At 37.2% G+C, this 26,162-nt stretch overlaps 2 protein-coding genes across 4 annotated transcripts in view; both read right to left on the bottom strand.

The window, feature by feature from the left end:
• Positions 1-10,953, bottom strand: part of adam15 (ADAM metallopeptidase domain 15) — a 41,891-nt gene extending 30,938 nt beyond the window's left edge. For all 3 annotated transcript variants that reach the window (XM_036583474.1, XM_036583467.1, XM_036583458.1), the window contains exons 1-2: positions 10,267-10,953; positions 4,598-4,692 (exon numbers count right to left, since the gene is read on the bottom strand). In XM_036583474.1, coding sequence (XP_036439367.1) covers positions 4,598-4,692; positions 10,267-10,516 — 345 coding nt within the window. In that variant the 5' untranslated portion in view covers positions 10,517-10,953. The remainder of the gene's footprint in view (positions 1-4,597; positions 4,693-10,266) is intronic.
• Positions 10,954-11,991: 1,038 nt separating this feature from the next.
• On the bottom strand, positions 11,992-26,134 carry dcst1 (DC-STAMP domain containing 1). Its single transcript, XM_036578198.1, has 16 exons — positions 26,089-26,134; positions 25,879-26,004; positions 25,713-25,787; positions 25,472-25,600; positions 24,931-25,070; positions 23,751-23,916; positions 23,178-23,321; positions 22,184-22,305; positions 21,660-21,814; positions 21,387-21,486; positions 21,213-21,308; positions 20,956-21,082; positions 20,558-20,674; positions 17,153-17,295; positions 13,004-13,114; positions 11,992-12,228 (listed from the first exon to the last, which is right to left on the bottom strand). Exons 1-16 carry the CDS (start codon positions 26,132-26,134, stop codon positions 11,992-11,994), a joined length of 2,034 nt encoding a protein of 677 aa, XP_036434091.1.
• Positions 26,135-26,162: the final 28 nt, after the last annotated feature.

Consider the following 26,162-nt stretch of genomic DNA (forward strand, 5'->3'; position numbering starts at 1 on the left):
TTTTGGTCTAATTCCACATCCTCTGGATACAGGCCACCTCCCTGAGGCCAAACTTGGCTTGGAAAGGCTGATGGTAATCATTTGAATGCCTGGACAGAGAGAAAGAGCAGACTTTGTTTGTGGATGGGTGTCAATGAGAGAGAAACGGAAAATGCCTGTAAAACACACATATACACACACTCCCCACACCCATGCCATCCCCCACCTTTCCTCTTTCTCTGAACATAGACACACACTCATTATTCCCCACCTTTCCTCACCATTGGAAAACAAGCTAAAAACAGAGCATGGTTGCCGTGGTTGCTCTAGTCAGCCCTCCAGCTCTCTATTCATTCTGATTCACTGACCAATACTCCATCAGCATATTAAGAGTTTCTTGGAATTCCAGTTTCAGTTATTAGATCAGTTAAGCTTTGTTAACCTAAAATCACAACTTTTAGGCTGTTTTCACAACTTGTTTGTTTTCTAAACTCTAAACCAGAGTTTGGGTTTTTGTGACACTGTATCTTTTTCATTTGGTTCAAATGGTCTCGCATAGCAATGGATAAAGTGCACCGAATTATATACGCAGGTGTTTGATGATTGGTCAGAAATTTGGCTGGGACTGAAGCATTCTTACACGCAAACCAAACAACATTTTTAACTTTCACTAGCCTAACACTGTATAACATCCAGATTCATCCCTCATATATATTCTTAATATAAATGTACTATCCTACCTCTATTTGGTATTAAAATAGAGCCACTTATTACACGAATGAACTTTTGCATCAGGTTGCTGATGCTTGGCCTAACATAAGTTCTGTGATTCATGTGCCAAAATCAAATGCATTGATTTGTTATTCTTTTATTGCTTGTCTGCTGTTATTAGCAATATTAGCCTAAAAACTACACAATATAATAATTGTGAATTACCTTCTGTAATTGGCTGAACCCAGTGCTCCCCCAGTAATAGTAGCCCTGTTCAAACTGACTCACTGTAATGTAACAACAAAACCTGCTAATAAACATGGCTGCACACTGTGATATTCTAATTATTATGCCTGGTACGTAACACTGACGTGTCAATACAAGCTATCTGTGGTAATCCGTGGAAATCAGACATACACACTACCAGTCAAACGTTTGGTATTATATGCACAATTAATAATTGCTGTCAATTTATTCACTTATATCTTAGACAGCATAGATTGAAATACCATATGCTCACAAAAAGTCATTTTATGATGTTTTATTTAATATTTCACAGTTTTTGGAAGACCAACGGCCAGATTCACAAAAGTGTTTTCAAAAAAGAAAATCTTCTTAAATGTGTTTTTTCCTAACTTCATTCTTAAGAAAAAAAATCCAAAAAGAAGATTATCTTAGGAGAATATTTGAGAACTTCTTATGTTTTTTTTTTGCATTTAAGAACATTGGGCCTCTTTCACCAACTGGTTTTAAGAAGCAGTTTTGATGAAGATTCAGATGTTCACCAATGTTTTCTTATCTGGGATTTGTTCTTAGGTAAGAACAGAATCTAAACATACTCAAGAGCTTGAAGGTGAGAACAATTCTGAAAGAACACGTCATGAATCTTACCTAGACTTATTCTTAGGACCTTTCCCAAGAACAAATATAAGAAAAAACTTAGGAAGATACTGGTGAATGAGGCCCATTCTTAACTTCAACTTCTTAGTGTTTGTCTTAAGAACCTTGGCAAGTTTTTTTCTTAAGAAAGCTTGTGAATTTGGCCCCAAGTTCTTTATAAATATGTACTGTAGAGCTGTGGAATATGGCAAAAAAAATTGTAATATCATGATTTCTCATGAAATTTTCACGATACATGATATATGTCACAATATTTATTTTTTTAGACATCTGATCAGCTGGAGGACAAAAAAAGAACAAATATAAATAGAAATAGAAATTTTAGAAAATACTCTCAAAAACTGTGAAGACTGTGATTTTAATTCAATATTTTGCATACCGTGTTGCACAAAATCCAGTAAAATGGGACTAATTTTGCTCTCTTTATAATGAAACATGTAGTTGGTCAGTGTTCTACAAGTACTGACGATATCCATGCCATATTGCCCAGCCCTTATGTAGTGTAAATATTTATTTACAGTAATTTCTTAATTACCAGCCTCAAGATTTCTTCTGGATTTTTTCTGTTTCCCAATTAATAACAAATCTTCTATAGCTATAGTCATCATTCTGCACACACCTTACATTGCTTACAGCTTTCTAATAACCAATTACCTATGAAGCTGTGGAGTACTAGCATTATATTAGAATAATTTTGTACCTGCAACCAAACTGCTTTTACATTAGTTTTTTATTACTATTATGATGATGTAAACATTAACTTTTAAATGGATATTCCAAACATTTGAATGATAAGGTACCTTATCCTGTACAAATCAGCCAGTGAGATTTCTTATAAATGACATGATAGAAGCTTCACTGTTAAACTAATCCAGCTGAAGTAAAGCTTTGGAAATAGATGACTTTGCCATTGTAGGCTGCAGGTTACTAAACAAACCTAAGGTAAGAATATATAACACTTGATGATGAAAACTCAGACAGGGTAAAACAAGACGGGTGGGTGTTTATTTGTGTCTTCTCAACACCTGCCCTTCCTCACCAGAAATGTCCAAAGCTAAGCAGAAACCTTTGATACTGGAACAACTGTTAGTTTAGTCTAGTCCAGCTCCTGAACACTCAGGGGTTTTGCCCAGTCATGCCTTTATTGTGTGCCTTCCTAAATGAGGGAGTGAGGAGTGAGGAGAGGTGGATTTGCTGCCTCGTTTCCTCCTTTCTGCCCTCCTACAGTGAGGGAAGGAAGTAGGTGCTCTGGCATATTTTACTGAAGGCTTCCTGAAATAAGTCTGATCTGAGAGGAAAGGAAGCGGAGGCAACATTAAGGGGACGGACAATTCCTGTGCAGCTGAGAGGACCTCTGAAATCATATCCTGCCAAATTCCCCCCTCTACCCTGATCTAGATTAGAGAGCAACCGAGCGAGCAAGAGAGAGAGAGTTATTGCAATATTTAATACATCACGGTATTTGATGATGTATGATTCTGCATTAATAACGTTAATGAACGCTCGCTTTCATAGTACTGCTACTTCATGCAACAAGAATGTCTCACAAATCTGACACAGCTTGTTTTGACTGGGCTGTTTTCTTCTATTTTCTTCTCTTAAGACTGCATCAAATAGAAACTCACACAGCATTGTGAACATTACCTACACAGAAACCACATTTCCAGAAAGGAAACTTACTATTTGTTTTAAACCATTCTTTCTAAATTATATGGGCATCTGAATGACATACAGTACTGTGTAAAAGTCATAGGCAACCCTTTCATTTATTTAATTTCCAGTCAAAACAGCCATTATGTACAAGCTATTCATTTGTCAGCATCAAAAAAAAGCAGAAAACGTATTTCACTGAAAATGACACTAAATTCTCTGCAGCCAAATATAAAATCATTCTTTCAGTATTTAGTGTCTCCACACTTTGCCATTATTACAGACATTCCTTTTGGGGGAATTGCTTTGAGTTTTTTTAAGTTCTTGCACCGTTGTTAAGAGTCTTATGTTTTAATCTCCTGTTTTGGAAATTCAAGGCCTCTTTCGAGTGAATCTCCCTGTATTTCCTTAAGTCATTTTAGATTTAAATGAGAAAGAAACCTGTGAGGCAGCTAATGTGTGTTTGGATAGTTGCTAGTGTGAATGTTCGATAGATACAGATATAATGCTCACCATCTTTCAATGAATACTGCAAAAACTGAAAAGTGGTTGCTTGACACTAACACTTATATACCAGTATAGACTATACATTACTTAGTACTATCTGCAGATCACTGACATTTCATCTTACTTCACTGGGATCCCATAGGGAACCCTATCTCAAGTCCTGGAATGCTACTGTATTGTTCTCTTTCCTGACAAATCCTTCCAACTTCCAATCATGATTATAGATCAGTGGCACCCGTAGCCTGGTTCCGCCTGGGTCTGCTCATGAGATACAGATACAGCTCTATCACTGACAGATGGATTAAAGCTTGCAGCTGCATTAGCCTTTTGATAAATAAAGTGTCCGACCAGACGCCAGGCCCCACCTACAGGGAAAATGATGGGAATAGGCACTGAAAAGGCATTCTTGGACTAATTAAATCTGACTGCAGTCACAGATAACCAGCCTCAGTGTCAGCACACAGAGAAGCTCAGCACCGAAATGATGTTTACCCGGTCTCATTTGGTGTTCCACAAAAACGAACTAATCCACTTATAAAAATATGATTATCTCTGCATCTCTGACACGATTCAGCCACAATACCACACACATGCTAAACAGTAGCTGCAGTATGTAGCTAAAGCCTTGAATAATGAGTCTGAAAGTGAAATTTTAATTTTAATATGGATTATGGTAAAAGCCAAGCTTACATTCTGGCAAGTAAATAGGGAACTAGAAGAAATATGAAACAAACTCCAAATGTGCATAACTGCTCACCCAGCTATTTTTAAATTTGTTTCTTTGTTCAGCTGAAAGTTTAGTACATGCCTCCAGATTGCACCACAAAACATCTCTTGAACTTTCCCTCACCTGCAAAACGTCACTCAGGCTCCTCCGGTGTCCATCCACAATAGCAAACGGCCTCGTCCTCTCCAAAGGCTTAACTCCTCTGCTGCGACCTGGCACTAAAGACAGAGAAAAAGACAGTGAATTATACTAATTATTTATATTATCAGTGACAGTGAATCATACAAATTATATATTAGTAGAAAAGCATAATGAATACAGATGCTTCCAGACAGACATACTGCATGATAAAATTAAACAACTGACGTCCTACCATGCTCTGTGGCATGTCTAAAAATGCTGAGCAGGTCCACCTGACCTTGCTTTTGGATGAAGATGGCAAGAGGGACAGATTTACACAAGAAAAAAAGAAGAGCAACCGTTCCTCAGGTGCCCAAGAATGTCAATGCCTGTCCAATGCCTGTCCACAGCTACACAGACAGGGATTTTATAGTAGGTTTGCAGTGCATAAACCCCTCATTACAAAGGTGAGTATACATGAACGCGGTCCGATGAGACATCCTTCACCATATTCTCCACAAGTGGTAGAGTGCATGTGTGGCTTACACCAAGAGAACAGTACAGGCCTGAACGCTTGAGCCCTACAGTGAGGGGGTCTGGTGGTTTTGTTGTGCTTTGGGGTCATTTTTCCAGCATGGTTTGGGTCGACTTGTCCCCTTAGAGAGAAGGGTCACTACAAATCAATACAAAGTTATTCTGACTGATCACCTTTATCCTATGATGAAACATTTCTATACTGATGTGAGTGGTCTCTTCCAAGATGTCAGTGCCACATCCACAAGGGCACAAGGGGTCACTGAATGGTTTGATGAGTATGAAAATGATCATATGCTGAGGCCTTTGCAGTCCCTCTATGGGAGATTTTGAAGTGCCAGACAGTGTTATCCACCACCATCATCAAAACACCAACTGATGGATTATATTTTGAAAGAATGTTGTTCCATCCCTCATGTACAGCTCCAGAGATGTATAGAACCTATGCCAAGGTGCACTGAAACTGTTCTGGTGGCTTGTGGCGGACCAACACCTTAATAAGACACTTTTTTTTCCCTTTAATTTGTTACTCCTCTATTATTATTAATATTATTAAGTGCCGTCAAGTTGTTTCCAACTCCTCAGAGCATCAGACTTGTCAATGGTTAGTTCAAGATTCCTCTAATTGTACCCATGCATTTTGTAGCTGGTGGTTCTCTTCCTCTTTTACCTTCAACTCTTCCAAGCACAATGGTCTTTTTCAATTAAATGGTTCTTCTCAGAATGTGTCCAAAGTAAGATAGCTTTGGTTTGGTTATCTGGGCTTTGAGTGAGAGGTGAGGCTTGATATGGTCTACGATCCATTTGTTTATTTTTTTTTGCCATCCAAGGTACTCTCTAAAAGTCTTCACCAACACCAAAGTTCATAGGCATCTATATTTCTCCTGTCACACTTCTTTATTGTCCAGCTTTTACATCCATACAGAACCACAGAGAAGACGACAGCCTGGACAATTCTGATCTTTGTTTGCAGAGACAAATCGTTAGATTTAAAGATCTTTTCAAGCTGCTTCTATCATTATATGATCTGCAAACAGGATGAACAGGTATGGTGGTAGTGCCAATGTAGAACCATTCTGTTTGTCCATTTTCTGTCCTGACCGTGGCTTGCTGATCAGTGTAGTTTCCTCATCAGAAGAATAAGATGCTCTGGTATTTCCATTTTCTTGAAGGCTTTCCATAATGTAATGTGGTCAACACAGTCAAAGGCTTTGCTGTAGTCAATAAAACAGATGTTGACTTCCTTCTTGAATTCCTTGGCTTTTTCAGTGATACAATGTATAGTGATTGAAAAATGAGGGGAGGTCAGCATTTCTTATTTTCAGGTCTAACTGTTACTTTTTGGGAGCCAACTGGATGTGATCCAAACAGGGAACCCAACCCAGTCTCAATAACATTATCATCATCATCATCATACTCATCAGCAGGGCATTATCAACAATAGTGCACTACAGCAGGCTCAAACAAGCGAACTTTCCCATCACTGCTACGTAACAGTCACCCACCTATTAGATGGCTACACGCAGTTTCTATTCTTTCTTGTAATTTTCACTGTAAATAGTATTAAAAAACATGGTTCATCTTGGAGGTCCAGTCAGTACTCCTTTATAGAAAAAAATATCCAGAATAAATATTGTGCTTGCTAGTGTACAGAACATGAAAGAAGAGGCAGCTGAGGTATAGTGAGACATTTTTCCAGGTCACTGACAACAGGGAGTTTCCACTTATCTCCATGGTAACATGCCATATCGACTACTTGTAAGCAGTTATTTATTGATGCCAATATTATATAAACTGTAATGGTAACTTCTATACACTATTAGGATGGGTCATATAGCCTAAAATGTATCATGATAATGATAAAATGTTATATTGCTCAGCTCTACACACTACACCACTAAACACTGAGCAGTTTTGCATTAAAATTCACAAGGGACTGTTGATACTAGGTGTGTTACAATATGCATATAAATAAACTCATTTTTATTTTATACACTGCTTAGATAATATTTATTGCAAACTGAATACAGTTACATTTTAAACTATTATGCTTTGTAATATTACATATAAAGACATAAATGGAATTGTTTCCACTGTTCTACTAAAAAACACTCCATGATAATCCTAAAAAAAACAACCACAAAACTCCCTTGTCCTGCACCCAAAAGCATGTATACTTTGTGTATATTTACATGTATGTTTTCTATGAAAATGACTTGTTTGTTATACTTTCACCAGGTTTTGGGACTTTGACAAGAAAAAAAGCAAAATAAACCCTGGAATTTATTTTTGAAATGTATGTACTGTTACAGTCCTAATGGATACTGTCTGAGGAACATAACTAACATTATTATATAACTGCCTGCAAGTATATGAAACTTAGTCCCAGGATGCAATTCATCCCTATCAGTACCCCTTCAACACTACAGGCATCAAGGAGTCTGTGTGTTACAGACAAGCATCTCCATGTGGGAAAAACCTAAGGGTCAAATGAGGACAAACAGTAATTCTAGTGTACAATGTATAACTTGCCAAACATGAACACAATCTACTGGACTATAATGTGCATGTTTCCTTGACATCTACGGTTACAGTAGTGGAGATGTGTCCAAGCGTGGTGAAGTTTCTCAGGCTACTCTCGGGAAATAAGCAGCTGCACATAATGTTTGTGTATGTTTTATGTCTGTGTGTGTTACCTACAGCTGCAGTAACTCTGTATACACAGATGTGGATTAGCAACAGTCTCAACTCTGAGTAGTCTGTGCCAGACAGCAAAAGCAATGCATTTAAATTAAAATCTGAACTATACACATTTAGATACAGTCAGAGTAGTGACAATATTTATGAATTTTACAATGACGTTATTCAATACTGCTGCTGTTCATTCATTCTATAATTTCTCAAGCAGCCACATGTATAAGCACATTGCCTGCAACAGCAGTAACTCTGTATACCATTCCCATTGTCTTTTCAAAGAATCCAGGTTTTGTGCAGTTTGTATTTAGTAAATTACTGTTAAAGTTGTGCCCAAAATATTAACATAGTAATACCAATCACCTTTTTAATATTAATTTTGGGAAGCTCTGGTTTGTCTACACTCCCCTTAGACGACACAATGCTGTCTTATTCACTTCCTTTCATGCTGCACTGTAAATGACATCTGTGCTCAACCTATTAGATCTTGGATACATCATCATCCAATCATCCAAACATCATCTAATTTTCTCACATGAATCATAACACAACACTGTGTACCATATGGTGACCATGGCAGTAAAGTACCATCCAGTGGTCAGACCTGAGAGAAGCGTTTGTGTGTACTGAATGTGAGTAAACATTCATACATGCTGGCTCTTTACTCACTACTGAACTTCATAGTGAGAACCCTTGACACTGGACCTACTTTACAATACAATTTTTGCTCAGTTGTAAAAAACAACAAGGAGTTTATTGACTTCATTCACACTTTTTGTTCTTGTGAAGCCCATACATTTACATACTCCAGATTGAAACTATCACATTTTTCTAGCTTGATGTTATTTAACTAACTCAACAATTATCTATTAAGACAAATCTGGTAACTACTCTATAGGGAAACTTAACTTACTTTAGTGTACACTCTTTTAAAATAATTGTGCCAAATGAGGTTCTCTGAAGCAATGCCATAAATGAACCACTTTTGGTTCTCTAAAGAGCCTTACAATTTCAAGGACCCATATCATGAAAATAACACATTTTCAACAGTTTTTTTTGGAATAAACGAGTTTGATGTAGAATGCAAATATGCCAAAGTGTTAAATCATACCATTCACTCCGCAGTCCATATAGTCCATATGAGCAGCAAAAAAAGAGCCCATTTTGAGTTAATTGTTTTTGTGATGTCATAAAAAACGAATGCATCTACATATGTCCATCTATTCAGCCTACGGCAGTTTAGCTCTTCCCATTCACGCGGAAGTCAGAAGAATTGTACCAGCCTAGACTGCCTTTTGACTGATGCACAATTTAGGACAGTCAATCAGAATACAGCATATTTACATATATCAGTCTTAAAGGCACAGTAACAAAAACATCCTGTCTAATTATAAGAGACAAACAGATATTGGAAAATGGACATGTAAATATTAAGCATGACAGATTTTGCTACAGAAAACTACAATGACCGAGGAGGAGTTCTCATAGGAAATGACAAGTAGAAAGAATCCTCATGACTTTATGACAAACTACAGATCACAGGTGTTCATTTCTGATTCAAAATTAAACATAATTTTGTGATCTCCTTGCTTAAATATACCTGATTCAGTTCATTCATTTCCAGATTTAGTTGGTGTATCTGAGCAAAGAAATCAGCTAAATAAACTAAATCTCCCCATGCTTGTCTTGGTGTGAATGGGAAGCTATGTGGTTTGTGGCCTGCACTGTAAATCTGACAGGTGCTGTTCTGACTCCCCGTGTAAGTGCACGAGGTGCACGAGACACACACTCCTGAAAAGTGCCGTCGTGGCAAACAGTTCAATGCCTCATAAATCTTCCCAAGTTTGGTTTTAATATATGGCATAGTTATCTGGGTCTAAAGAGCTCTTTGGATCATAGGGACAGAAAACACACCTCTATGCTCTTAAAAGTATTCTGGCTCTTGGCTTGGATGTATGGCTCTTGGAAACAGAAGAGCCTTGAGCTGATAACTGAGATAATTAAATATTTCAATAATTTGAATACTGCCAATATTATGCAAATTGTCATTTTTTCATTCCTCTTTTGCATTCAATGTGAGTTTTTTAATTGCTGCACTTTTACTTAAACATCCCTCTTGTACAATGATTCTATTCATTGTTCAGTTAAAAATGCATGCATTATATCGTTTATCAAGATAATTCTATTGACAATACTTGTTTGTCTGTATTTACATTACAGAACTTTTATATTATGTGAGTTTTCTGAACTTTAAAAAGGCTCTTCACACAGCACATCTCATTTAGAAAAGTGGTTCTTTGAAGAACCATCCACTGAAAGGTTCTTTAGGGCTTCAATTAGTCCTTAATGGCATCTTTATAGTACCTATAATTTTAGTAACTTACATTGTAGGCCTACCAAGTACAGCTCCCCTAACCAAGGCTCAGTGAATGAGTGACTCATACCTGAGTGTGAAGAGTGAGATATTTCAGTACTGTTTGGTCCATATCTGTCTGCAGCAGCTCTGCTATCAGTATTCAGCACTCCCACAGGTGCAGATGATGCTGCTGGCTCGCCATCTTCCAGCGGTCCAAGGCTAGTGTTTCCAGGTAATAGAGTCTGTGTGGAGGCCAGAAGAGGAGGAGTGCCCTCAAACAGCAGCACAGTGAGAAAGGCTCGCCATAAAACCGTTATCAGGTGGCAATCGGGGGTCATCCTCCTCTATGTTTCATTACACACCACAGGCAGCAAAAAAGTCCAGATCTAGAGCCAGTCTGACCTCTCACAGCTCTCACAGGACTTCCACGGAGCCAGCACTAATCAGAAGACTTAAATCCAGTCCTTAGTCAGTCTATGGAACAGCAACACAGTGCCTGGCTGTTCGCACAGGCACTAAAACAGCAGTGTAAAAATGCGTAAAGGCGTAGTAGCTCGTGTGTCTTGTCTCGTTCACCTGCTGCTGAGTCTACGATCAAAACTGAAGGCTGGATCTCGGCCCTGTCCGCTTATCACTCTTTCAGAATCAGAATCAGTTTCACCAAGACGAGAAAAGAAATCGCTTCTACTTTTTCTCAGTTCCTAACCTGCGTAGATCTCCCTCTCTCTTCGGCGTGGCCGCACGGCTCTGGAGCTCCTGCTGAAGTGAATGTTTACATGGAGGAATCGCGTCTAGCTCCGAGCCCAGCCCAGCAAGGCGGGATTTCCTTCAGCATGTTAACCCTTCACTGCCCGGTGATTTGGACTGCAACATCACTGCACCTTCTTTCTTTATTTGTTTCTTAGTTTCTTTCTTTTTGGGGGGTAAATATGAAAAGTAGTCTTAACGCTCTAACAAAATAACTCATTTAATGTACGTCAGTTCTAGAGATAATATCACATCACAGGACAGATCTTTATTTAAAGAGACAGTAACTTCAGGGACATAAAAATATTGATAATATATAATCTAATTATGAAAATAACATTTATAGTTTAGAAACGACTTAAACTCTCATACAATATGAAAAGACTGAAAGAGTTTATTGATTGTACCTCCTATATTCATAATGGAAATAAAAGACAACCATAGGAAGCATGAAAAAAACCTTATGTCTAATAAACCAAAACATAACACTAATATATGAACATAAAAACATAACCTAACACTAATGTGTGTGTGTATATATATATATATGATTTCTAATTTAATAATATATATAGAGGTTTACTGTTATGCTGCTAATTTAAATTTGAAAATCTATATATCTATATATCTATATATATATATATCTATATATATCTATATATATATATATATATATACATATGACCCAGAGTTTTTTTTCTTGATAACATTAATTTGTCCATTTTACATTCTGTTTTTCAGCCTAAACCACCAGAGTCGAATAAAACATCATAAATAAATCCATAATAATCCATAGTTACTGACTACAATAAGACACACTTAAGACACTCTTAATTAGGCTATGATTACAGTAGCTAACTTTCTGCATAAACAAATCACCTTTGTAACCTTTACTAAGGCTTGACAAAGATATGCATGATGGGTAAGAACCATCAACACAGTGGAAGTGACATGCTTGTTTATTCATGGGGATGTTTTTTTGTTTATATTTTTTCTATTTAAATAGTAATGCCTAGTTGTGTTGAAGGTTAAAATAGTTTGTTTTGCTTGCTGAGAGAGTATGAAATCAGTTGACATAGTAAACATCTGTATCAGAGTCGCTGTCCTGAGGCTCACTCTGTGTGTAGACTGAGCAGACGTAGCAACTGCTCATGTCTCTCCAGCACTGCAGACAGTAGAGAGCGGTGCAGTGAGGAGCAGGACACTGCACGGCCTGGCTCTGTCTCACAAACTCCTCACATACCCAGCACCAACAAAGCCTACAGCCCACCCACTCCAGAGGAGACAGCAGCATAGATAACACCTGGGAAAGAGAAAGAGAGAGAGACGGGGGGAGGTTATCAGGGTGATTCTGTCATCCTAGTTTCTATTTGTTGATTATGGTGATATGATGAAAGTGTTGCAGAATTAATTGCAGAACTGCAAACTTAAGTTTCCTTCGGTCCATTATTCTCTCAGATTCCTTCCATAATATTCTAGGACTAGGATCTGCATTTACGATCATGCCAAAAACTCTCTCTAGAGTTTATTAAAAATTCATAGTAGTATTCATAATGCATATGAATACAACTTTTAATGCCACTGAAAAGTGGAATTTTAACCCTTAGAAGTCGCTGGCAACAACAAAAACATAATCTTTTATCAATTATTTGTCAGCAGTAGCTCGTTGAAACAAGCTGAGAAATTCTGTCAAAAGTGCAGATTCAAAACTTTCAAATGCTACCAAACTGTAAATAGAAGAGAAGATATTTTATGATTTGAATGTAATGAAAACGTATAGTTGTGCTTAAGATCTTGTTTTATGAAAAGAAAATTAATCTTTAACATTTCTTTTTCTGCAATTTATTAACATTGAAACAAATGGGGAGAAGTCTGAGGTGCTGATTTAAACCTGTTTTACAGAATGTAAATTGAATGTAAATGATACTCATTATGTAGCTATGTAATTGTCTAAACAACAATAACTCTAGACTTCTAAGGGTTAAGCATTAGCAATAAAGTTCTGAGCTAAAAACCAGTGTGGATGGTTTATAGTTCTTTTTAGGAATGAAAGTTTAGTGAAAGTCGTGCATACAAACCACGTTTGGTGGTATTTGTCGCCTCCTCAGTCGTTTGCACAGTCTGTTGACACATGAAATGCGTCTCTGGATCTGCAGGTTATAGAGGAAAAGAATGCGTCTTTTCTCTCTCTGTCCAGGACAAAAAACAGGCAGGTCAACACAAATGGAAGATCCAAACACATTCACAAGAAATTAGTTATGTGTAATATATAAGATACTGTCCTAATTTTTTTAAGTGCTCAATTTTGTGGGCAATGTTTAAAGCTCTTCAGCCATTGTATCGTTAGGCTGACCACTGCATGGCTGACCACTAACATATCACTGCATGCATTATTAAATTTGCATGTAAATATTTGTCTTATTGTACATGGCATAATTAATCAAATTTTTTACATTTATTTTTTTGTTTTACACTGCCGAAAGACATAACCATATTCACTGCCCAAGCATAAAGAGAAAAAAAAACATTAAAGCCAAGTATGCATAAAGTGCAAAAGTATAAAAGTATCCAATGTTAAACATAAAGCATTCAGTTTCCCAATGAAATGGGAAAATGTCTTCTATATTGTAGAAACAGAAAGTAATTGTTGCCATATGGCAACATCACACATTAAAGGGTTCATGAACTTATGAATCCTGGAGCTTTCAGGGAATTCTACAGCTAAACAAGAGTGGAGTCTGACTGCTATCACCTAGTTATGAATCTTATAAATTGGACAATATAGAGCATTGCTGAAAGCAGTGAGCTATATATCTGAGAGTGAACTGTGTAATAGTCTTATTGATGTGGCAGCTGTTTCAATCCTGAAGGAGCACCTAATCCTTACGGCCGCACGGGCCCTCAGAATACTGTGTCTAATGCTATTACTGTAAACCCTCTTGGCTTATTACTACCACACACACACACACACACACACACACACACACACACACACAAACACACAGGACGTTTCTCCTCTCTCACACTTCATTTTCTGTTAAGCCAACTGAACTCAGTGAAACCCAATGAAGCACAATTCCAAGTTTCAAAGTGCTGTGAATGATGCTAACAGCCAAGTCCTGTTTTTATTATGTAAGAGTTTTACATCATTCTGCAACTCTTCTGAGACATCAAATGCACTGAAATACTGCATTATCTTTTCAATGGTCTTGTTGCCTAATTGGGAATTAAGATTAATCATCCAAAACAAATATGAGCCCAGTTGGCTGTTCACCCTGAGGAAGCTAAAATGTTATTCAAGTTATAAGTAATAACATTTATTTAAAGTCCAATGGGCCTTCATTTCCACACAGAGCTTGCAACACTGAACAACGTCTGACCCTGTATCACAGAAAGCAATCTGTGAGAACTGAGTGGAACCCTGGAGTTTATTGTTGTTTCATAAATGACAGTAAATAATAACTATATGAGGGAAAGTAATTTTGTGCAACATTGTGCACTGTTTGTTTCGATTTTGCTGGATATGGGGGACCTTTAACGTTTGTTCAAACCTTCCTGTGCCAAGAGCGCAACAGCAAAACAACGGGCTGCACAATAATAAATATTCTCCTGCTGGAAATCCTGATTTAAACACGCATTGACTGGGAGAAAGGCCAGCAGCTGAACACACATCATGTGCTGAAGTCCCTCTATTTGTCCTTTTTGAGTGTAAGACATAAGCTCCTTGCTCCTAATTAGTTGCTTATGTTTCATGCTTTTCAATGCATTAGTTACTATAACAGATCTTTTTAGATCACTGTAGCTGTGTTTCTCAGCTCCAGTGCTAGAAGCCGCTTGCACTGCACATTTCTTCTTTTACCCATTCTCTTAAACCAGCAGGATCAGCTCAATTTAAAGAGCTTAAGAATGCATGTTTGTGCTGGATAAAATACAATTACAAAAGTGAGCCGCATAGGGAACATGGCTGGAATCAAGAACTGTGGCATTAAACAGTGAAGGTGGTATTTTTTAATCACAATTTGATTTTTCATAGGCTTCATCACGTGACTAAAATGAAAGTCAACACCCAGACAAAGCCTCCAGGCAAATGCGTTTGAAATACAAAGCTCCATTAATTCCTACTGCAAACTGACCTAATTTGTACAAAAGAAATTGAACAAAACAGCTTTGAGAATGTAATATAGTTCATTCAAACTAATTGAAAACAGGGAACCTACCCTTTAAAGGGACAATATTTCCTCTATTTTATTTTTACCCTTGAGGTCCACTAATAACATTTGTGTCCTTTTATGCACCAACAACACAGTAGTACGTCATTCTTACATGACCATTTTCCTTCCTCTCTTTATCCCTCAGAATTAAACAGGCTGTTTTTGTTACTATGCCTTTAAGACTGATATAAGATAAATTACCTCTGTTCTGATTGGTGGCCCTGTATTAGGCCCCATTCAAAAAGCACTCAGAGCTAAAACACAGCATACAACTTCAATATGAATGGGCGCAGCAAATCTGCTGTGGGCTGAAAAGTTAGATACTTGTAAATGTGCTGTTTTTGTTGTGACATCACAGATACAATGAATTCAAAACAAGCTGTTTTTGCAGTTTATTTTTTGTAAATTGACCAAATGGACTGGGTAGTCAATGGTATGTTTTGAAACTTTAACAATGTTTATATATGTAACTTCAAACTCCTTTATTTGAAAAAAAAAGATGGATATTTGTTTTTTTTCGTGATATGGGCCCTTTAAGACTTATTTATGTAAATTATCTCTATACTGATTGTCTGTACTGTATTGCGCATCATACAAAAAGCAGCCCAGGCTGAAACACTCCTTATAACTGCAATATGAATGAGTTGAGCTGAACTGCTATAGGCTGAATAGGTGGTTATATATGTATAAATTTTATATCTCAAAAACAAAGAATTTTTGAGATATAAAATGAGATTTGAGATATTGCAGCTGTTTCTATTTATAGGCTAGGGAGTTAATGGTATGTTTTAAAACTTACACATTGTATTCACATTTTCCACGATATGGGCACTTTAATGTGTCTTTTGCAAATTTCCTGGTCAGTTATATCTAGTGTAGTTATACCTTGGATGAACATCTAACATTACTCATTTGACTTTTCTTTATTGATTGTTTTATACTTTTACTCACAATCAAATTGGGATTGTAGATTGTGTTGTTAATAAGTAGTCATATGTGACCAAATGACTAGATTTAATATGGTAGATTAAGTAATAAAAACTCAGTATTTAGCCTTATGGTGTTACTGATTTAAGAATTTTGTATATAAGAAAGTTCAGAGAGGATATGGAGCAAGGTAAAATTTCAGATATGGACATTAATGGGTTAAATCTAAAGTTCAAGCTGAGTATTGAGTGTGAGAGGTGAGCTGATCATGTGGTACTGTGTGTGTGTGCGTGGATTAATGCTAGGCATTAGCTGTGTGCATGTACAGTATGTAATATAGTACTAGAATTAGCGCTATGGATATCATGTTACATCTGTTTGGTTATGTAATACTAAACGTGATCGGCGCTTAGCAGGGAGAGATTGCACATGCAGCACAGTGAGTCATTCAAGCTGCTCTGCCCTGGGACGGATAAGAAGTTCCTAATGAATGGCCAGCACACTTGATGACTTGTTTACTGTGAACGTACTGAACCACCTCAAAAACTAAAACACCCACTTGTTACAAGAAAAAGAAGAGTTTTGCAAAACATGTAAGTAAATTTAACAGGGTCTGAATAGCTGGGTCTGAATAGCATGAATAGCAGGGTCTGAATAGCATGTTAAACACACGTTTAATAAACAATCCTCAATATAATTATCATTAAAGCAAATGTTTATTGTTTATTAAATCTTCTGCAAGTGACATATTCCTGCCATTAGAGTAGGTAGTGCACTATGCTGTGCACATGTTGTGCACTAAAAGCAGTCAGATCATAACTTAGTATTATACTGTATATTTGCTGTAATGTACCATGTTTCTATGCATATTTTAGTGTGCTTTACAATAGGTTGTTTGTAGAATGTGACTATATTTTCTAAGCATACAAGCACTATGAGAGCTATGAGATATGTAGTGCTGGAGTTGAAGCCTACAATCATGTGTTTAAGCAACTATGATAAAGCAGATGCCTTATTACGTATGACACTATACACTAAAGATGTCTGCTTTCCTTCTTCTTATTTATCAGTAAAGGTTTGTTGTATTACCTTGGGGAAGTAGAAGGTGGTGATGACCCTCCGCAGGCGGTTAGTGTAAACCTGCAGGCAGCACATGAGGCCCATCAGCAACAATGGGAGGACACTCCATAGGTAATCTGCCTGGCTCAGAGCACGAGGCTGTGGGAGACACTCTGCATGCGCACATACACACACACACACACACACACACACACACACACAAAGTTTTTTTAATATAATGTTCGTACACACATACATTTGGGTCCAAAAGTCTGAGACCACATTGAAAATCTGGAATTCTTTCATTTAAACATAAATGAAGAAGAAATATTACCGATTCTTCATTTCTGTTTACATTTAAGCACATGTGTGACACTGACCTTGATGCTGTGGTCAGTGAACCATTTGTGTGTTGATTTTGAGGTGTGCTTTGGATCATTGTCCTGCTGGAAGGTTATTAATCTTCCTACCTGAGGCGGTCAGGTTTTGATTGTAATTCTTGATTTTGTTGCTGGAAACCATGTATCTGAATAAATTGACTAGGGCCTTTGGAAGAAACATATCTCCCCAGTATCATAGATCCACCACCATACTTCACATTGGGGATAAGGTACTTCTCTACATGGCTTTCTTGTGTCCATGCCAAACTCACCTCTCTATCTCTATTTTGGCCTCATCTGACCATAGAACACCGCCCCCTTGAAAGTTCCTGTAACGTCTGGCAAACTGTGGCCACTTGAGTTTGTTGGTCCTTGACAGCAGATTCTTAGTTGTTTTAAGCTACTTAATTATTGCTCTGATAGTGGAAATATGCATTTTCAGCTGTTTAGCTATTTTCTTGTAGCCACTTCCTGATTTGTGCAGTTCAACAAACTTTTGTCTTACATCAGTGCTGTTTTCTCTGGTCTTTTTCTCTGGTCCTAAAGAATTTCTAGGGGTGCCAATAATTTTTTTTTGTTCATCACAAGATTTCTTTCAATCACTACACTTTAAGTAAAGGTTAGATTTTTGCTAATATTTTGAATCAAAGATGAAAAAGAATGAGTAATTAAGAATTTTTTACAGCTTTTTTTGCTCATAATTACCAGGGGTGCAAAATTCAGTCTTAAAAGTTAGTTTCCTTTTCTGCTTCTCATGAGCCAGGGCCAAACACATTCAATGATGTTGAGGGCTGTTCAGTCCATTGTTCTGAGAACACCAGTAGCTTTGATTTTCACTTTTTCTTTCTTCATGTTTCTTGTTTTTTCAGTAATGACTTCTTGACATCTACACATCCTTTCATGATTTACCCCAGATGCAGTTGATCAGGAAGATATTTGGTTTCTTGAATTCACTTCTTTTGTTTACAATGGGATATGCTGGGCTAGCATATTGCTAACAAGCACTGGACTGTCTTCATACGCACCTCAAAAAGATCAACCAGCTAGTCTATAAAAACAAAAATAAACTTCTCTGCATAAATGAGTGACAGGGGGGCCATTGTAAATAACCGGAACTACTTTTACCTCAGCACAACATGTGGTATCATTCGACGCAAGACATCCAAAGGTGGGGCTGTGTGAAATCTTAATTACAGAGTTGATACTTTTGCAAGATACTTTTAATGAACTCTTGCTAGTTTGTGGTTTATTGCCAAAAGCCACAGTTTTCATGTTTCTGCATCATTAGAGAATTTGTGGTAATATTCCTAACTGCACACAGACTTTTGTGTCCTGTTTACTGTTTATACAAAATGCTTCCTTTTTGTAGCTTTACTGTTATTCAAGGTGCAGATTCCAGCTAACTGTCTTATAGTTATGAAACCTTAGCTATGCTAAAAAACACAACGAAATACCTGCGTAGTGATGGTTTGATGTACAACACACCCCTTGCAATCCAGCTTGAAAGTGGAGTAGTACTACAAAGCAGGACGTCGTATGGATAAAAATCTAGTTCAAGTTTTAGCTTACATGTTTAAATAAGGTCTATCTGTCCAGACTAAATTATAGTACTAACTAAATTATTTATTTTTTAAACTTGTTTACATTGCTTTTTGAAGCAAATAAATTGCCAAGATCTTGCCATGTATTTCCCAGATAAGATTAGTGATAGCCTAAGTTCAGTATTTGTTAGTCTAGCATCTTTCTCTGTGAACTAAAGAAGCAGACATCAGATATCAAACATGTCATAGTTTACCAGCCTTATCTAAGGTATTTGATATATCATTCAATTTTTTTCGATTTTTTCTCCAGACTATTCCTTTAAGTGCTGTTTATCTGATGTTGACAGTTTGGTGGTCTACTTGGTCTTGCATGGTTGTTTGGTTATAATAATAAAAACTCTTTGGAAACTTCTGTTTTTTTCACTTATTTTCCTTACATGTAGTCTCCTTCTACATGTAATAAGGGTCCTATATGTATTATATGTTTATGCCTATATGTAGTAAGACCGACTCTAAAGCTAACCTGTTCGCATACACATATACACGGACGTATTTTGAAAAAAGTAGGCCTTCATGAACCCATTTTGTCCTTGCCTCAGAATCTGAGACCGGAACAAATAAACAATTCTAGTGACAACTGAACAGATCAAGAGCGATTACAGGATTCAGAGCCACCTTTTTCTGAACGCAGGATGACATTCTAAAAATATGACTGACTTAACATGCCTGGATGGCCTGATCTTCATTTTTTGGTCCCTGAATGATATAATGCCATATAAATGAACTAATAATGCAGAAGGTAATCAAAATAAAAACTACAGTGTGTGAGATCTGCCATGGCCCTTGTCCTGCTTAAAAATAGCCCTATCAACAGCCACTGCATGCACCCATGTGCTGCTGGCCTACCATCATCAGACCTGGTTGGACAGAGGCCAGACTAAGCTCTCCTCAGTTTTAACTGCCTCATCCAGCAACCTTGATCAGCTTAAGCTCACAGCCAGACCAAACATGCTCATGCAATATTCATGTTAACGCAGCTCTTTTATTATAGATCTCTGGCCTGAAGACACTGTCACACATTTTAAGTGACAGACAGACTAAGAGTATTCTTATAGAACGCTATTCTCAGAGAATGCTTAACAACTCTCTGGTTCTCACCATCCGTTGTGTTTGCATATTAAATCAAATATCATATGAGTGATATGACATGCACGAAGAGTTGAATGCAGTGGAATGGAAGTGGTGTTAGCCTTACTGTAGGCTATATTGTGAATGGACTATAACCACATTACATGCCACCTCTGACCTCTAAAGGAGGAAACCAAACAGCTCATTAACTAAATCCAGCTCAGCAGAGGTTGAAGAGGTTGCTAAAGACTGTGTGCCAAGGCTTCAACTATAAATGTGGGACCTTGAATGCTACTAGAATCTATGATTCACAAGACGGATTCTCTGAGCCTTGGTGTCTGATTTGGATTAAACAATGGCAGTAAGTCAGCAGGTAGGTCACTTACGCTGGTTACTGGATTGCATGTCCAGCTTGGAGGTGGTGTTGAATGCACCGATAGTTTTCCGCAGGAGCTTAGCTAACATGGACTCTCCATCAACATCAATGCGTATGTCATGACTGCCTATAAAACCAGCAACAAGAATTGGCACACATTTCAGAAACATTTACAAATACATCGTCACTGTCATATAAATATGTAATTTTTTTGTTTTCATTTTTACACCATTTGAAAACATTTGCTGGCCTTTACATTGTGTAAACATTTCATAATATATGTACCAGTAGAAACAGTCCAAAATTGCTGGGAATACAATCTTACTACATTAGTATACAATAAAACTACTCATCCTATAAAGTTACAAGGTTCTGTTACCTGTGTTAAAACACATATGTTATACTCACTTGTAAGGGAATACTCTGTAAAGGTGTGTCTACGGATGATGTTGAAGATGTGGTAAAGAATACCATCAGTGGCCAGAATAACACTTACAAAGAGAGCCAGAGAAACAACCTGCACCAGGCCCGCTATCTATACAGTAGAGATTACATTTTATCACATCTTTATGTCCTTTTATGGTTTAGTAACAGCAAAGCTAAAGCTTCTATTTACAAATCCAAAAAGGGTTAGTACTTATTTAACGTAATCCTAAAGACTGTACCACAAGTTTGAACTCGCTGGGATGGATCTTCAAGCTCCAAGGGTCTATAAAACCGCTCCTTTCTGCTTTCTTCAAAGGCAACAGGTACCTCTTACCCTGAAATATTCATTCATAGTCAGCTTAGAGAACAAGGTAACAAGTATCCGTGGTATAGGGAAACAACCTTAGTCTTACTGCTCTCTTTCGCCGTGTATCAATCTGCCTAAAGTAGGTTGTAACGTAGACGTTGTCAAAGCAAATATCTCGAGTGTACTTTTGTGCGTATCCAAAAGCCCTTTGGAGACCAAAATCAAGAAAAATAATATGTTTATGACCTTCAGTAAATACAAACTACCTCTACAAAAACTACTTCACATCAGTTATAAACCTGTCATTAAGTGCAAAATCATGACATACTAAGTAACCAGTAGTAGCAAGGTGTGTATAAGAGAGAATACGTAGACTTACGAAGTAAAAATAGTGATGAACGTGAAAGACAGGAGCATCTGCACAATCTTTGCTATCTGCTCAACAATATCTCTCTTCTCCTGAAATGACCTGCTCAGCTCGTTGCGAAATTCATTCTGAAGATCTGTGACTCCGTATGTGGACTGATCCAGTTTCTACAGAAGCCACAGTACAAGACTAACTTTATCTGATACTCAGGACATGTACATGTACAGAACAGTCTGCTACTGGTCCCAGTGTGTATTGAACCTTTAATCAAGTAAACTTTCATAATTACAGAGCCAAAGAACTACATTGCAATAGTGATTCTCAAACTGGTCCTCCAGGCCCCTAGACGATCCACACTTTTGCTGTCCCACATTTTTGTGTTTGGAGTTGGGATAAAGCAAAAATATAGCCCGTCTGGGGGTCCCTGAGGACTATTCTGAAAACCACTGTGCTACAGAATTTCAACAATGTTCTCTATCAGAATACAGCACAGACAGACCAAACAGGTAATTAAAGTATTCCAAGACAAACTGTACCTGAAGCACAATGTTTGTTGTGAACTGTTCTCCAAGTTTACTGATGGAGAAATTGAGCTTGTCAAAGGTTTGGCCAAAGTTGCCCTCTACTGGGATCTCCTCCTTGCACCATGGAGTCATTACTGAGATAAATATAACTCTGATTTAGCACAAACAAGTGTTATCATAGTAAAACTACATTAAAAAAAAATAATTGAGTTTATTCAAGTGGTTTAGAAAAACTGACTGCCTTGATTCAAAGTTATGTCACTAAATCAGGTAAAGTCATCTATGCCACATCAAGGCAATTGATAAAAAAAAAAAGTAATAACTTGTCCAAAGCACAAAAACAAGTTTTTCTACATGATCTGAATACAGAAGCTGTCCTTTAGATTGTGTGGCAATTTCATGATAAATGGGCCGATACAAATGCTCTAAAACTACTTGGAATAAAATCTCTTCATATTAACTTAATATAACATAACATAAATAGCCATTGTATTTTATTTCTATCCTCTGTGGTTTACTTGTAACATCTGTGTGGGTTTATATGTTCATATTTACATGACTATTTTCCAACTTTATATCTCAGAATTAAATAGGCTGTTTTTTTGTCACTGTGCCTTTAACACTGATATATGTAAATTAGGTCTGCTCTGAATGGCTGGCCTGTATTGTGACTCATTCAAAAAGAAGTTCAGGCTGAACAATCCCATAGGGTGAATGGACGGATATAACCTGATGTAGGCTGAAAAGGCGAATATATGTGAAGTAACACATTTTATGCAGCTTAATTTCCATATAAGAACCTTATACACTAGGTATTGGGGGTACATTTTACAACTTTAATAATGTTTATATGCTACATCAAATTGTTTTATTTAAAAAAAAAGGGGGGAAAAAAGATTTTCCATGATATGGGCCCATTAAAAGTTAAGAATGTTTGGACATATGTTTTTGGGATGAAAATACTGTTACCCAACAGACAAACATAGTCATCAACATAACCACTTACCTCTCATGACATTACACAGGAATTCGAACTTCATAGGCACACAGAGGAAGTGGTTGATAACAGGGGATTTAACTGTGTCCATGCACTCCTCCCACTTAGCACTGAACCACTGCTGACAGCGATCAATGCCTTGATTCACCACATCTACACACAACATTATATCCATTACAACACAAGACACAGTGACCATGCAAATTCATCTAATTTACAGTGTTGATGAACCAGCTTAATGGATACCACCAAATGATGACTACAGCAGAACATAAAACATAGAATGCTCTTAAAAATAAAGGTCCTTTGGTTTGGATGAAGGGTTCTAAATAAAACCTTGTAGTGATGTAAAAGGTTGTTGAAACTTTATAAATTCTTCACATATCTCATCTAGAAAAATTTGGTTTTCTAAAATCCACTGAAAGGGAATGAAAAGTGTTTTTTTTTATAGCATCACTGTGACGAACACTTTCTGTCCACTGTTGAACATACACCTCCTTGAATTATAAAGGTTCTCCATATAATACGGTGAACTAAAATAACAGTAACATTCAAGTTGTTCTGTAAGAGTGTGGCACCCACAGTCACAGCGCATCATGGTCTTTGCAGCATACTGTTCCTGGGTACTATTTCCTGCAGCTATGGGATTCTGGCTGTCATATCCGTACTGGCCCATCACCTCATCCCTGATGCCCTGGAACTGCCTGCTCACATTCTGGGCCTCTCTCTGGAGCTTCACATTGTCATGCTGTGGAACAGGAGAGAAGCAGGGGCTGGACAGAGCATCACAGCACTTGTTCAAAGGCTGCGCAATTGTTGATTAAATGATAATCATGATTTTTTTTTGGTTTAGAATTGAGATCACAGCTCTGACAGTTCTTTAAAATATAACATTTAATTTGTACAATTTGGATGCACCTGGTTAAATCACATGTTTTGTTGAATTTTTTTTTTGTTGACTGAAAATAACTTAACACATCCTCTACAGAGTGCAAACCTCTGCATATTTTGATGCACAATTATTTTCTTCCTATTATTTAACATCATGGAAAAAATAAAACATAAAATATGGCATGTACAAAAGTTTTTAATTTTTAATTAATTTGTTATGTCTCAATGTTTTTCCAACATGTCAAATAGAAATTGTGCAGTATACTGTGCAGCTTCCTGTAGAGGATGTGTAACTTATTTTCACTTAGAAAAACAAAAAACATATCATTTGACCAGGGTTGTTTAAACTTCTCCATGTGACTACATATTTAAGCACTTACTTTGCAAAACTTGCAATGTTTGAGTAATAGCAGAAAAAATGTCTTATGTGTTATAAAAATATAAACAAACCAAAGTATAAACACTAGACTCATTGTCTTAATGAAATCAAGAATAATTGAAATAAATATCCAAATAACATATATAAAAATAATCACCACAGTCATCAGTCACTGTAAATAGGGGGAATGGGAGTGTTCATTTTCTTGTGCTGGCTCTTAGTGCAGAATGACCCAAACTGGACTGCACTGAAATGAATTGTGACCCCAGTTTTGAAACAAATAATTGTGCAGCACAAGCTTAAACTACTGAATTTGTAAAAAACTGTAAACTCCTAAAAAACTGAATCGTTTAGGTATGTATGAACTGCTGCTGCAAAACATCTGAGTCTTGAAGTGCAGACTAGTAGAGATGCAAATACGGATGCATTCAGAGTACACTAAGATATTAGCTGTATGTCTTGAATATGACACTATTGCACAGTTGAACTCACCACTATATCCTGCAGCACCTGAACAAAAGGCTCAGTCACTGCCCTCCACATGATCTTACTATGGCTGATTTGCAGGTCTATGTTACAGCCCATGGAGAAGGCCACATCCTGGACATTATTTTGGATATTTGAGATGGGACCTTAGAGAATAAACCATGGCAAATGAGACTAACATGTTAAGTCTGGTAATTGTTCAAAAGAGAGGTTTAAACTCAGCATCAGCATTGACATATCTCCTTCTTTGCCACTGATGTGGAGCAACCACACAAAAGTTTATTGCTTAATTGTTTGACCAGCGTACCTGAACCCAGTCTTAACTCTTAGAAAAGAATAGCATAAATGGTGCTATGAGTTATACAATGATGTGGGATTAAGTATAATGAGTTTGATTCTTTAAAGATTAAGTTGTGTCTCAATACTACATCCACCCAGACTGCATCATCTGTAGTTATTTGATTAATAAAGTGGCTCAGTTGTGTATGAAGTTGCACTACACAGGGCAAGACAAATTATATATATATATATATATATATATTTTTACCTTGATAGAGACCATGTAGGACAAATACTATAAGGTACGCCTGTCCACGGGAGCCAAGCATACTAGGAAACATCAGGAGCACTGTGCAGCGAAAAAACGAAGAAAACATCCCACCTAGGACACACGCTGCTGTAAAAGCACAGACAGTTGATCGGGAGTGCATTACTCTTAACCAAAACACCACATCACCATCACAAAATTAACATGCTGTATGCTCACACATGCTAACATGCTGACATACCTACAAAAACATATCCAGCAATGACTCTGTGGAAGGTGCTCATTGAAATGTTGTGCATAAGTCCAAGGAATAAAGCTATAATAAAGATGAAAACAACATAAGCCCTCTATGATTTCAACTAACCATAATGTTAAAATACAATGCAAATACAACAGTATGCTCTCACCAGACCCACTGAAAGCTCCAAAGACAGCCCCCATGAAGAGTCTGGCTACAGGGAACTCAGATGCTGGACTAAACAGGAACTTGTGTACTATACTGGGCAGGATAAGCTCACTGACTTTCTCCAAAGCTGGGGTGAACAACAAAATCACACTATCAATTAATTATTCAGGGAATAGTGGTGGCTGAGGTCTCACTTAAAGTTTTAACATACTTGAATGGGGTGGCTTTTTTCGCTTAGTCCTACCGAGCTCATCCATTTCTGATTCCCTCGTTGCCGATTTGGAA

This window comes from Colossoma macropomum, unplaced genomic scaffold (genome assembly GCF_904425465.1).
Source record: "Colossoma macropomum unplaced genomic scaffold, Colossoma_macropomum, whole genome shotgun sequence".
Taxonomy (NCBI): Eukaryota; Metazoa; Chordata; class Actinopteri; order Characiformes; family Serrasalmidae; genus Colossoma; species Colossoma macropomum.

Bases quoted from the DNA above. Each gene is read 5' to 3' on its own strand.
- dcst1 (XM_036578198.1), bottom strand. From the start codon at position 26,134: ATGGATGAGCTCGGTAGGACTAAGCGAAAAAAGCCACCCCATTCAA. The intron at 22,306-23,177 runs GTAAGTGGTTAT...TATTTATCTCAG, and splicing joins CCTGTGTAATGTCATGAGAG to TAATGACTCCATGGTGCAAG. The intron at 17,296-20,557 runs GTAAGTGACCTA...GTGCGCATGCAG, and splicing joins CATGCAATCCAGTAACCAGC to AGTGTCTCCCACAGCCTCGT.